Source organism: Camellia sinensis, chromosome 14, assembly GCF_055761805.1.
Source record: "Camellia sinensis isolate YWXY chromosome 14, ASM5576180v1, whole genome shotgun sequence".
Taxonomy (NCBI): domain Eukaryota; kingdom Viridiplantae; phylum Streptophyta; class Magnoliopsida; order Ericales; family Theaceae; genus Camellia; species Camellia sinensis.
In genome coordinates, this window is record NC_138974.1 from 137,634,139 (window position 1) to 137,648,393 (window position 14,255).

The 14,255-nt window shown below is 29.3% G+C and overlaps 1 protein-coding gene across 1 annotated transcript; it reads right to left on the reverse strand.

The window, feature by feature from the left end:
• Positions 1 to 1,883: 1,883 nt before the first annotated feature.
• Positions 1,884 to 2,630, reverse strand: LOC114288834 (uncharacterized). The gene has a single exon (XM_028232442.2). It carries the CDS (start codon positions 2,506 to 2,508, stop codon positions 2,065 to 2,067), a length of 444 nt encoding a protein of 147 aa, XP_028088243.2. The 5' UTR covers positions 2,509 to 2,630; the 3' UTR covers positions 1,884 to 2,064.
• Positions 2,631 to 14,255: the final 11,625 nt, after the last annotated feature.

Consider the following 14,255-nt stretch of genomic DNA (forward strand, 5'->3'; position numbering starts at 1 on the left):
TACTTGATACACAAAATAGGGATAGTCATTCATGCTTAACAAATACTTTTCCAAAACAAGCAAGACAAAACTTTATCAAAACTTAATAACATAACTTTATTAAAAATACTACTCACATAGTTCTTCAATGTCGGGGTCAAGCGAGAGTCCAAGTCCTACAAACACATGGCAAAGTCTATTGAATGCACTATCAAACAAGCTTTACATGAACGCAATGATCTCGGCATTCTTTCGAAGCCAAGGCAAACCAAAACAAAACACTGTTTCTCATCTCGGGAAGACATGCTGGGCACCAACCAGGTCTTGGCCGAGGTCCCACACCTCCTTGCCGAGGTGTGGTCCCGTGGCCGCATTCAAGGGAATGAAGTTGGAAAAATCTGGGTTTCCTTTTCTTGAAGGACATGACGAACAAGAAGAACATGAACATGAAGAACATGGATGCAAAGATCATAACTTATCATTACAAAATCTGAGATTTCATGCTATGAATTCAAAAACATAGACCTGGGCACCCATACTCGAAGATTTCGTGACAATAAACACAAAATATGAATCTTGATGCAAGCTTTCGGATCAAAACAAGACTTCTATTCAAAAACACATGAACACTATTTTCTCTTTCTAAAACCAATTTTAAATCGATGCATGGTTTGCAAATTAGGTTTGATCGTGCAATGCAGCTAGATGAGCAATAAGAACAACAAGAGTAAATCAAGAATCTAACCTCAATACACAAATCTAACGGTTTGATCTCTAGGAATCAAGTTCGAAAGCTCACTCTCTCACTCTAAAACTTCTTCTCCTTCCTAGAGCTTCTCTCTCTCTACAAGGCGAGGATATAATACAAAAATGTATGTTTTCTGGGTCTGTCGGCTGACTTAACCCTCTGCAGGGGTACGTAGTAACGGCTGTTTGGTTCTACTCAAAAAGGCGACTGAGTGAAAAGACAAGACTATGACAAAGTGTACTCAACAAGCTAGGCGGCAAGAGCACTCCGACAAGTAACGACATCGGCTAACAACAAGACTTCGACAAGCAAAGGGCAAAGACCTCGGCTAGAAAGGACAACACTTGGCCTAGCTGTGCCACACCTTGGTCTAGATGTGCCACACCTTGGTTTAGGTCGTACCAATCCAGGAGTAAAGGGTAACATCTCGGCCTAGATAATACACATCTCGGCCTAGGTGATGAACACCTCGGCCTAGATAGTGACATCTCGGCCAACATGTCAGAGCAAAGGTGGAGTCAACCAAAGTAAATTCCAAGATGGTCTTAGATGTAAGAGGTTCAAAACTGACCTAGGCTCAGGGTGACCTCGGCTAAACTCACACCAAGCAAGGTACAAAGCATGCTGTAACACTTAAGCGAACAATGACAAAACTTGAAATACAAACTTAACAAGACAGAATCATATGAATACATATGAGTATGGTTAGAACAATATGAGAATTATTACACTAGTACCCCACCCACACCACACCTAATTTACATTAGAGCATTTCTGATTTCTGATGAAGCATCGTCTCATCCATCCACATCCACATCCACATCCATATCCATCTAGTACCACAACAACAAACAACAATACCTACTGTACTGATGATATCATGACGATCACCATGTCCCTTCGCACCAGCACCCCTCTCTCTCTCTCTCTCTCTCTCTCTCTCTCTCAAGTCTACCTTTTCAGCGAAGATGAAGTCGCACCTCTTATTTGTCTACCTTTTCAGCGAAAATGAAGTCGCACCTCTCATTTGATTTTTGTTGACATTAACTCCTCTGTTATCATCCTGATCTTCACAATTTGAATAAAAACAGCTCATATTTTTTGTGAAATCATTCAATCATAAGCGAACGAAATGTAATAACAATTGCTCCAGTTCTTGGCATTGATGCATGCAATTCTAATATTGTATTTCCAAATTTCAAGAATATGAGTACATAAAATCTAGTTAATAATTGATAGACCAAATATGAAACAGGGAGGGAGGGAGGGAGGGAGGGGAGGGAAGGGGTTACAACGACAACAACATCAACATCAACATTAGCACTTATTAAATAAAACTATAGTCCGAGTTCAAGATCCAAGCCAGTTTCATTGTCATCTTTTTGATCATTCTTCTTGGATTTCTCGTGGTGGTGGTGGTTGTTGTTCCAGGGAGCAGGAAAGAAGAGAGGCGCCTTTCTCAACTCCTGTTCTTCGGAGAAATCTTCCCATTCAAACGAGGGAACCCAACTCGATTTTTGTCCCCCCTCCTCATGCTCTGTTTTGGCCCTCTTTGTCGTCGTCGTCGTCGTCTTCATCATGTTCACCGTGTTCTTGTTCTTCCCCATCTCCATTTCTTTCAATTCATTTCTTCTGCGATCTCGAGCTTCCCGAAAGCTTCTTAGAAGGGCAAAGAACTTGTCCATCTTCTTCTCATCATCTTCTTGCTCCTCTGGCTCGCCTCCTCCTCCTCCTTCTCCATAATTATTAATTCTCCTCTTGTTCTTCTCGTTTAAATCCATTGTTTCTTTCCTGCCGCCAATAAATTATAATTATAATAATTACAAATCAAAGGGGTAAACAATTGCACTCACAGCAACATTCGAATCGAATTTTGTGAAACAACACAGCCAACTACTATGCCAGAAGGGGAACCAATTTATAGTGTTTTACCGTACGAGTAAAAAGACTGAAATGCCCTGCCGCTCTCAATTCTTTGATTTGTGTTTGTAGAGTAGTTTTTGAGATAAAAAGTACAAAAATTTGTTTGGTTTTTTTTTTTTTAGAAATGATTTTAAAAAATTGTTTTGGGGAGAGAGTTTTAAAAAAAGTGATTAATTTAATGTGTATGAGAGAGAATAATTTTGAAAAGTAGATAACCAAACAAAATTTTAAATTTTTTTTAAAAAAAATTTGTTTAATTTAATTACTCTTAAAAATTTAATTAAAGAGAATTTTTTTCAATATTTTTTTTAAAAAACAAACCAAACAAGCCCTTGTATTTGGAGGCGTTTGGATTAACAACACCAATTGCGTCAATGATGGCGTAGCTTTTGGTTTGTGGGCGTCAAATGCCTGACGTACTGAATCATTGCATTTGTTGATGACATATAATCGTGATGTCAGCTTTTGCTATTTCCATTATTTGAACCAAATGTCAGAGTCTGGTCAGCTATTGATTATTTGAAAATATTGTTTTTCTTCGGATTCGTGCAACTCATTAATCAACGCATTTTTCTATGCTTATATCAATGGTTGTTGAGCGGTTATTTTTATCAAAAATTGTACCCAAAAAAATTAAGAAATAATCATTTTGCTTAGTTAAAGTTTTTCAAAAATACTTTTAAAAAAATTTTACTTTTTTATTTTTTTGTGTTTTTTTATTTTTACTGATTTTTTTAAAAAATATTTTAAGTAAATTTTTTAATTTTTAGACGTACCTAACATAAATATACCTAAAAAGTAAAAAAATTGTGAAAAAATATTTAAAAAATTCACTAAATATCAAAAATATAAAAAAATACGAGAATTCAATATATTTTTATATTTTTATGTATTTATTAATTTTTTCACAAATTTTTTACTTTTTAGATACATCTGAGTAAGGTGTATCTAAAAAAGTAAAAAAAAATATTTAAAATTTTAAAAATATTCACTAAAAACAAAAAAATAAGAAAACAAAAAAACTCAATTTTCAAAAAATTTAATCCAACAAACTCAAACTAAACACACTGAATATGACTTTAAAAAAAATAAAAAATATGTTAAAATAATTTATGGCAAGCAAATGTGAAGTAATGATATAACTCTATTTTTATTTAATAATTTTAATTTATGAGAAGGACTAAAATATTATTCACTTAAAACTCTTACTACTTCGGCTTATTTTGGCAACATAATTTTTAGCCACTTTTTTTGGTTAGTAGCAAAAGTCAAAAGTTGGTTTTTTTGGTTTTTTTCATTTGGGAAGTTGGTTTTTAGCCAACGGTGAAATTACAATTTTACCCCTTATGGGTCAAAATATGTTACATTGGTGAAGTTGTAAATATTTTAAATAAATGGGGTAGTTTGGTCATTTTATTATGATTTGACATCATAAACAAATATTAATCAAAAAATTCAAAAGTCACTTTTTACCAACTTCCCAAATCATTTGTCTAAAAAAGTCAAAAGTTTGGTTAAAAGCCAAAAAGTCACTTTTTACCATCTTCCCAACGTTATACTCTCTCTCAGATTTTTTTTTTTTATTTTTTTGGTGCCATGGATTTGAGTCTAGTTTTGGATATCTTTAGCTATTTAGGGTTGTTTTGAAAATATAGTTAAAAGTTATATTTTTAATTTTTTTTTAAATATGTAAAAAATATAAAAGATGATATTACTCAAAATGGGTTAAAAATTGAAAAATGACTTTTAACCGTGTTTCTAAAATAACCCTTAATTTTGATTTTTGACCTATTGGTTGTTTTTGTTTAGTACCAATTTGTGTGTATGAGTTTATTAGTTATATTTTTTATATATAAAAAAAAGAGAGGAAGTTTTAGACTCTTTATATATATATATATACATATATTTTTTTTCATACTAACAACTAACAAAATAACCGTTACTAATGCACAGTGCGTAACTAAAAAATAAATAAAAAGGGAACCATTCAATTCATTAAATCTTTAGATTTGATTTATATAATTAAAATACGAGTTTTGACTCAAGTTAAAAAATTTAGAAAATGATATATATACACAAAATTTTTATACAAGAACGGTTTGAGATATTCTAAATAAGTGTATTTTTTGAGTTTTTATATAAAAAAAATATGTAAAAAAGTAGAAAAAATAGATAGAAAAGTAGAGAGAATATGTTGATAGATGTGACCTAAATAAGTGTATGTATGCAAAAAAAAATACACTTTTTTAGTGCATGCCAAACACCGACTCAAAATCAGAAGGCACAATGATATTGTAGCAAATTTTGTTTATATAACACTTTTATTCAAATTTTAATTTGAATTCAAATTTAGATTAAACTTGAGCAAAGCATCAAGCAATCTAATCTCAATTTCTGATTTCTTTTGGGAAGTAGGTTGGCTTTTTAATTAGTTTAGAATTAAAAGACTCATTTGGAATGAATTTTTAAATTTTTTTAACTTTTGTGAAAAAAAAAAAAATAATTTTAATTTTAATATGTTTTTTTATCTTATTAATTTTTTAATTTATGTTATCTTTTTGTAATTATTTAAATTGGTAGTCCATACCAAACCAGAACTATAGGCGTATAATAATGAAGAGAATAAAAAGAGAATAAAAAATCAACCATTCCCTTACTCAATCAGGATCCTCTCAATCCTACTTGACTTCCTACTTGTTAGGTTATTGGGTCCACTTTTAGACCAAATTTTGATAATCTAAATCGTTCATATTTTAAGATTTGTTGAGTATATCATACCTGTAAAAAATCAAGTTGATCGGATATCAGAAAGTATGTGTTCAGAAACTATTTATTAAATTTTTTAAAAAAAATAGTTTTTAGTTAGTTTTCCGAACACATGTTTTTTGATATCTGATCAACTTAATTTTTTATAGATATGATATATTCAATAAATTTTAAAATATAAATAAGTGAGATTATCAAAATTTGACTTAAAAGTGAATCCAATAACCTATGAAGTAGGAAATCAAGTAAAAACATTAAAGAGAGGGTCCTGATTCCCTTACTCTGACCATGTCATCAATGATCTCACAAGCATTTCATTTGCAGACCTTGCATAAAAGTACGGACATTAGTAATAATTAAACAAAAAGCGATTATTACATTATATGTATGATGTCGTGGGGTCAAGATTTGCGTGTTTAAAGTTACATTAAAGATTGAGGCCTCGAATGTGTGGAGCGCGAATGGCGCGAATAGTACGGAAAATATTATCTTACCGGTAAGAGAATAAAAAAAACCCTTAAAACGACGTCGTTTTGAGATTTCGAGCCATTCGCGCCTTTAATATTTCGAGGTACGTAGCATTCTTCTTAAAGTTATAGCAAAAAGTTTTATTCGATACAAATTATTCAAATTTTTTTATTAATTTTTTTAAAAGATTACTTTTTATTTTAAATTTTTTTATTAAATTTGATAAAAAAAATTATTAACTTAATAAATTTGAGATGCTATTTTATATATATATATATATATATATATATATATATAACTTTGTTTAGTATGCTTACAATAGGCAGAATAAGTTGTAAAAGTTAAAAAAAAATAATAATAATAATTATTGTAAAGTTAGAGATAAATGTATCTAGTTTTTACTTTTTAATTATTAATTTTTAAATTGTAATAAATTACCCCAAACATATTCATTTTTCAAAGCAAAGGCATTTCAACACATTTATTGGGCATATTATTTTTTCTTTCAAAACGACTTGGGGGCCATTTGGGAAGCAAAAAAAAAATAAATTTTAATTTTTAATTTATTTTAGGTCACATCACCTCTCATATTATTTACACACAAAAGAACAAAAAAAATTAAAAGTTAACTTTTAACAAACTTTCCAAATCACCTCTTAGTACCTACAACAAGGTATTAGGAAATTAACCAAGAAAATAAATGAAGTGGTGCAATTCAAATGGTGTATTGCAAGTCTATGTATAGATTAAATTTAGAGGAAATATCATTTTGCCTCCCAAACTTTCACGAATTTTTCAATTTGATCATTATACTTCGATTAAATCAATTTTACACTCAAACTTTCAAAATTTTGATCAATTTGGCCCTTGCCGTCATATTCCGCCTACAATTGAATGGAATGTGCTGATGTAGCATCAAAATTCATTTAGAATTTTATTTTACCCCCAAACTATACCTTAAAGATCAATTTGCCCTCCAAATATAAAAAAAATTAAATTTAAATATTTAATAAATAATTTTTTATCTCAATAACGAAAGTTTTAAATTTTAAAAAATATATAATTTGCAAAAAAATAAAAAATATATATATAAAAATTCTCATTTAAAATTATCTTGCAACAATGAAGCATAGGTACTTCGACAAACATGTCGTACCTGTACCGGGTACTTACCAAATTTTAAAAAAAAAAATTCCACTCAATTTAAAAATTACGATTAGTTGATTAAAATTAATTTGGGTAATAAACTAGTTACAATTGCACATGCACACATACATAGAGTAACCAAGAAATTTCGGCTCAATAAGCTTCTCTAGGGTCGACTCAAGATAATTTTAGATCTATGAAACACAGGTATAAGTATGAATATGGGTATGAGTACTGGTATACGATACACGTACATTGACATGGTAAAATCCAAAAAAAAAAAGAGTAAGGTATTTGAAGGGCTTAATACGTTTGTAAAAAAAATATTTATTTTTAATTTGAAATAATATAAAAATTAATTAAATAGATTAATTTGTTAAATCCAACATACAATTGACATTTAATACCAAAAGTATATGTATAAGATAAACCAAAATTAAATATTATTATATTAAATAACTTACAAACCATAACTTAATTTTAAAACCATACTAAGCACAAAATTAAAAATGAAAAAGAAGTCTAGTAAAAGGAATTTAATCTTTGTAGTAGAAGAAAACATTGTTTCAACTAAGGTACGACACAGCTTAGGTATATACTACATATATCTAAGTAAAAAATTAAAAAAAAAAGTTTGAGTACGTGTTTTGTATACCCAGTATATAGGCAGAAATACCATACGTCGGTAAGTACCCGGTACAGGTATGGCATGTTTGTCGAATTATCCATTCTTCATAATCTCAAGACAATTCTAAATGAGGATATTTATATATTTTTGCAAAGTATATATATTTAAAATTTATTTTTTTCGTTGTTGAGATAAAAAATTATTTATTAAATATTTAAATTTAATTTTTTATATTTGGAAGGCAAATTGATATTTAAGATATAGTTTGGGAGATAAAATGAAATTTCAAATGAATTTTGATATTACGTTAGAGCATTCTGTTCAATTGTAGACAGAATGTGACGGTAGGGGGACAAATTGATCAAAATTTTGAAAATTTGGGTGTAAATTAAAGTTTGGAGTCAAATTAAAAAAAGCGTAAAAGTTTTGGAGACAAAATTATATTTCCTCTTAAATCTATAAAATTATGTAAAAATTTTCATTATATAAAATGTGATTTTATTGTTTTTTGTAAAATGGGGGCCAATACAATCTTTTCATTTCCAATTATATGAGACTGGATTAGCAAACCTAAGTCCCTTATATGATTGCTAGTTCTGTCTTGAAATAGTTTCATAGTCCGTGAGACTCTTAATCCCATAATAATGCTCCAATATAAATATGATTTTAGTAAGTCACACCTTATTATCAATCTAATCCTACTTCTCATCTCTAAAGCAAATGTGAGTTTGGTATGAAATTGAAATAATGTAGGATATAAATTTCAAATGTGAGGAACACATGGTAGAAAGTCTATCAAGTTGGAAACGGAATGCGAAATCAATGGGATGGAAAAACCAAATGGGTATCTCCAACTCCAATGTATATTTTTTTTTTCAGCAATGCATTTATGATAATATTGACTTAATTAACAGGTAGACTTTGACAGTTTTGGTTTGTTTATAGGTATTTTCAGACAACTTTAATTTTATTTTGGAGAAAATATCATTTTACTCTTAAATTTTTACGTATTTTTTAATTTGATCTTCAAAAAATTAATATTAATTTTATATTTAAATTTTTAAAATTTTGATGAATTTGACCTTTGCTGTCACATTTCATGTACAATTAAACGGAATGTACTAACGTGACACCAAAATTCATTTAGAATTTCATTTGAACCCCCAAACTATACCTTATAAATTAATTTACCCCCCAAATATAAAAAAAATTAATTTAAATATTTAATAAATATTTTTTTTATCTCAGTAACGAAAAAATTAAATTTTAAATAATATATACTTTGCAAAAAAAATGATTAAAAATATAAAAAATCTCATTTAGAATTATTTTGAGACTATGAAGTATGGATAATTTGACAAACATGTCATATTCGTATTGAGTACTTACCAACGTATGATATTTCTGCATACGTACCAGGTACACAAAATACGTACTCAAATTTTTCCTTCTTAATTTTTGGCATACCCAGATATATCTAGTATATACTCAAGCCGTGCCATACCTTAGTCGAAATAATATTTTCTTGTACTATAAAGATAAAATTCCTTTTACTAGTCTTCTTTTTTATTTTTAGTTTTGTACTTAGCGTGGTTTTAAAAATTAAGTTATAGTTTGTAAGTTATGTTAGCCCCAAGGTTATTTGAATTTAAATTCTTATTGATTTTGATTATCGACAAATATTTTGAACTTATTTGTTTATTCAAAGTTTTCAAAATAATATTATAACTTTGCTCTTCATTGTCTCTAATAGATGAATGCTTCAAAATTGTCAATTTCTCATGAATATTGGTACCTTAAAAAAATGAAATTAGCACTTGTATGCAAAACACTATTTGTGCTTTAAACAGGTCCAAGAGTCGACACCCAGACAACAAGGGTCGACACCAGAATGAAGTACACAATGCCTAAGTGCTATAGCTACCAAGGGTCGACACTAAAATTCAATATGCAATGCTTAGACAACCCAGCAGCAAGGGTCGAAATCAAGAATGATAAGGGTCAACACTAAATTTCAGTATACAAAGGGTCGACACCAAGAATACTTGGAAATCAACACAAAGAAGAAAAGAGAGCAAATGGTCAACACCTAATCTACAGGGGGTAGACACCTTTAAATTTGGGTTTCAAAAAACCTAATCGCCCCTTCAGATTTATTCTGACACAACTCAAATCTTAGTCATTTTTTTTGATCTATGCGTAGAATAGCCATCATTTCTGATCTGTGAACAGACTTTTATGACACAATATCTTCTTCTACCAACTTTCAATATTTGACTTATGAGCTTGTGTATTTAATGAGGCTTCACTTCCAAAGACTTGATGATAGCCTATGCATACCCATGCTCTACTCCATACGGCTAGAAGATATCATCCATGATCTACTCTACACAGCTAGAAGATATCATCCATGATCTTCCCCAACAGTTAGAATACTAACATATGCTTCTCTCCAACGGCTAGAAGCCATTAAAGCAATAAATGAAGAAGCCATCCAGATCTAAAAGCACTTACTCTTCAATACAGAAAATCTAAGCATTCAATAACTTTCATTTGTCATACTCTATTGTACTTCCACTTTTATATCTGAGTGTGTTCAAAAATCCTTCTGCTCCTTCACTTTCATATTTATCTTTTGAGAGAAAATTCTATAAAAAAGGACAGTTGTACTACTTATTCTTATTCCCTTATTTCTAAGTGAAACACTTGTAAAGTGAGGCATTTCGTTGAGAGGTCCTCAAAAGATAACGTAAGTCATGTGTAAAAATCCACAAACTAGGTGAAGCTTTATGATGTATTGATTCGATTCATAGTGGAGGAATTCTCAAGGAGGTACTTTGAGGAGTGAACGTATGTCAATGAAGCGAACCACTATAAATCTTTGTGTTTCAGCTCTCCCTTTCTCCCCTACTTTCGGTATAATTGATTGCTCGTTGAATTTATTTACTTGTTTAATTGCAATCAATTTTCTGCTCATATTTTTTAATTACCCGAGTCACCCCTCTCTTGGGTTGCCTACCTAAGTGACAGTATTTAATTTTAGTTTATCTTATACATGTACTTTTGGCATTAAATGTCAATTGTATGTTGGGTTTAATGAATTAAACCATTTGATCAATTTTTGTATTAAAAAAGTGTTTGGTTTCAGTTTTCTGAAAATTGAGTTTTTTGTTTTTTGATTTTTTTTTTTAATTTTTAGTGCATATTTTAAAAATTTTAAGCATTTTTTTTTTAACTTTTTTAGATGCACCTTACTTATTTAGAAGCATCTTACTTAGATGTATACAAAAAGTAAAATTTTTGTGACAAAATATTTTTAAAAATTAATAAGTACACCAAAATACAAAAAATATACTAAATTTATATATATATATATATATATATTGTATTTTTTGTGTTTAGTGAATTTTTTAAAGATTTTTTTCACGAAAATTATACTTTTTAAGTGTATTTATGTTAGGCGTGTCTAAAAATTTAAAAAATTGCTTAAAATATTAGAAAAAACCAGTAAAAAAATACGGAAAACAAGAAAATAGAATTTTCTGAAAAGTGTTTTAAAAAAACTAGAAACAAACATGGTGAATATTTTTTTACAAATGTATTAAGCTATACCCATATCCTACTTTTTTTTTTTTTTTTGATTTTACCATGTCAACGTACGCGTATCGTACCAATACCAGTACTTATATCCGTAACTGTGCTTCATAAGTCTCAAATTATCTTGAGTCTATCCTGGAGAAAGTTATTGAGCCAAAAATTAATTTCTTTGCTATTCTATGTGTGTGCGCGCTCGCAATTGTAACTAGTTTATTACCTAAATTAATTTCAATAAAATTGATCAACTAATAATGATTTCAAAATTGAGTGGGAAATTTTTTTAAAAATTTGGTAAGTACCCGGTACGGATACGACATACTTGTTGAAGTATCCATACTTCATATTCTCAAGATAATTCTAAATGAGTATTTTTATATTTTTATATATATATATATATATATTGCAAAGTATATATTATTTAAAATTTAATTTTTTCATTATTGAGATAAAAAAAATTATTTATTAAATACTTAAATTTAATTTATTTTTACATTTGGAGGACAAATTGATTTTTAAGGTAAAATGAAATTTCAAATGAATTTTGGTACCATGTCCGCATATTCAGTCCAATTGTAGGCAAAATGCGACGACAGGGGTCAAATTGATCAAAATTTCGAAAGTTTAAATATAAAATTGATATTAATTGAAGTATGGAGATTAAATTGAAAAACACGTAAAAATTTGGGAGGTAAAATAATATTTTCTCTTAAATTTGTAACAGACATTTATTATTCTAACTAAAAATGCTTTGGAACTCTAATTTTTGACCTCTAAAGGAAGCTCTAATAAGTTGGAAGTGGGCTTCACCCACAGTGATGTGATGTTTTGGTCTTGGTTTGTTTTTATTTTATTTTTTTTTTGTTCATTGTCATGTCCTTAGTACTTTATTAAAATATCAAAATTAATGGTCTGAATCATTGCGGAAAATTCTAAGTATGTAGTGTGTATGTTTTTCTTCTTTAACAATATTAAATTTTAGACACGTCTATTTTACAAATACATTGACATAAGATATAAATAAAAGATGAGACAATTAAATTATTACAAATACATTTGACATAAGATATAAAAGATGAGACAATTAAATTAATAATTTATAACACGTAAGATTGCAGTCAAAATTTAATATAAAAAATTAGTAATCATATATTATCAATCCTTGTATTATTAACTTATTTATTTATTTATGTTTTATTTTGAGAATTTTTTTTTGTTTAATTCATATTGTTGGTATTGGGCTTACAAAAAGTATATGTTGTTGGACTTTTTTAAATATAAATGATTATTCAATTTAATATAATTCTCTTAATATTTTTTTTGACAATTTAAAAAAATTTATTAATTCAACAATTTTGATACTTTGACACGCTTCACTTGCCAGCTGCCTTTTGGCCTTTTTTTAGGAAGTGCAAAAAAAATCGATTTAGGTGATATCATCTCTTTATTTTATATATATATATATATATATATATATATATATACATATATATATATTTTCTGTAATAAACAAAAAAAAATCAACTTTTTTTAACACTTCTCAAATCAACTCTTTGTTTAAACGTTTTAGTTCTTTAATTTTTTTTCTTACACTTATGTCCTATATCTCCAATGATGGATGCTGTATGACATTTGCCTTTAGTATTGTGTGTAAAATTAATAATGTCACGTTAGTTGTTTTTTTTATTATATTTTAAGAAAAATTGGTTTAAGGTCCCTCTCTCACTTTTCATAATAGAAGAGATCCACAAAATTATTTTTTGATATCTAAGGTCCCTAAATATAGATCAGAGAAATTTGATTGGGTTTGATCCTCTTCCTCAAAACCTCATTGCCCGATTCTTCTCTCTCTAGTTGAACCTCCCAATCTCTTTCTCTTCCTTTTTTTTTTTCTATACTTTCTAGGTCTCTCAACCTGATTTCATGGATCTATAAACCCACCTACCTGCATTGTTGTCTTTCGTCTAGGGTTTACGAGCCACATGCTTTGTTAATGAATGGTTAGTTCTCATTAGGAACACTGCAAAAGATATTGGACAAACAGCAATTGGATATGCTGCATTGGAGCGTTAGAGGGATGAGGACATGCTAGCTCGTCAGAGGAAAGCTGAGGAATAGAGTTATTCAGGGTCTGAAGATTTTACATATACTTTAGATGTTGAAGAAATTAATGAAGATTTTGTTCTGAAGTTTGACCTTACGCCTGTTTACCGGGCATATCACATTCACACTTGCCTAGGAATCCCAGAGTAGTTTCGTGATTATTATTACAAGAATCGGTTGTTGCAGCTAAATTCAGACTTGCAAATATCTTCTGCACAACCATTTCCAAAGACTGATGTGGGTTTCCAGAATTTCTAGAGAAATTTTGAATTTCCAGAATTCCGAAGTCCAGAATTTCTCTGGAGAGAAATTTCTCTGGATTTAATTCCTTAGATATAGCAAGAGATGATGTTAAATTTGTGGATCTTACTTGTCCATCATCAGAACAATTGGTGCCTTCCGCCAAGAAGCATTCACAGACATCTTTCATCAACTTCACCACAGAGAAACCAGGTTCACTAATTCTATATGTTTTAATATATTTCTCCTCTACCAATTTCAAAACTGCATCTAAACTTGGAATATGAAAACCAGATTGCTGAGAAGAGTTACAGATCAAGGAAATTTTCATATCATAAACTAAACAAATAAATAACAAAAGGAAAAAATAAAATGAATAATTTGATTTTTTTAAAAGTATACACACAAACTGGTTCTTATATACACATTAAACCCAGAGAAAAATTTCTCTGGGTTTAACCCAGAGAAAATTCAGTCCAACAATCCAGAGAAAATTCTGACCAACCAAACCAGAGAATTTTGTAACTTGTTGCTGAGAGCAGGCTATCAATGTTTGAAGACATAGGAAACCTTGGCAGAGATTTGATAATGGAAAGTATGTATATAATATTGTACTGTTGCCTTTCTTCCTCACCTTTGAGAAGCAAGAAAGTGAGTTGA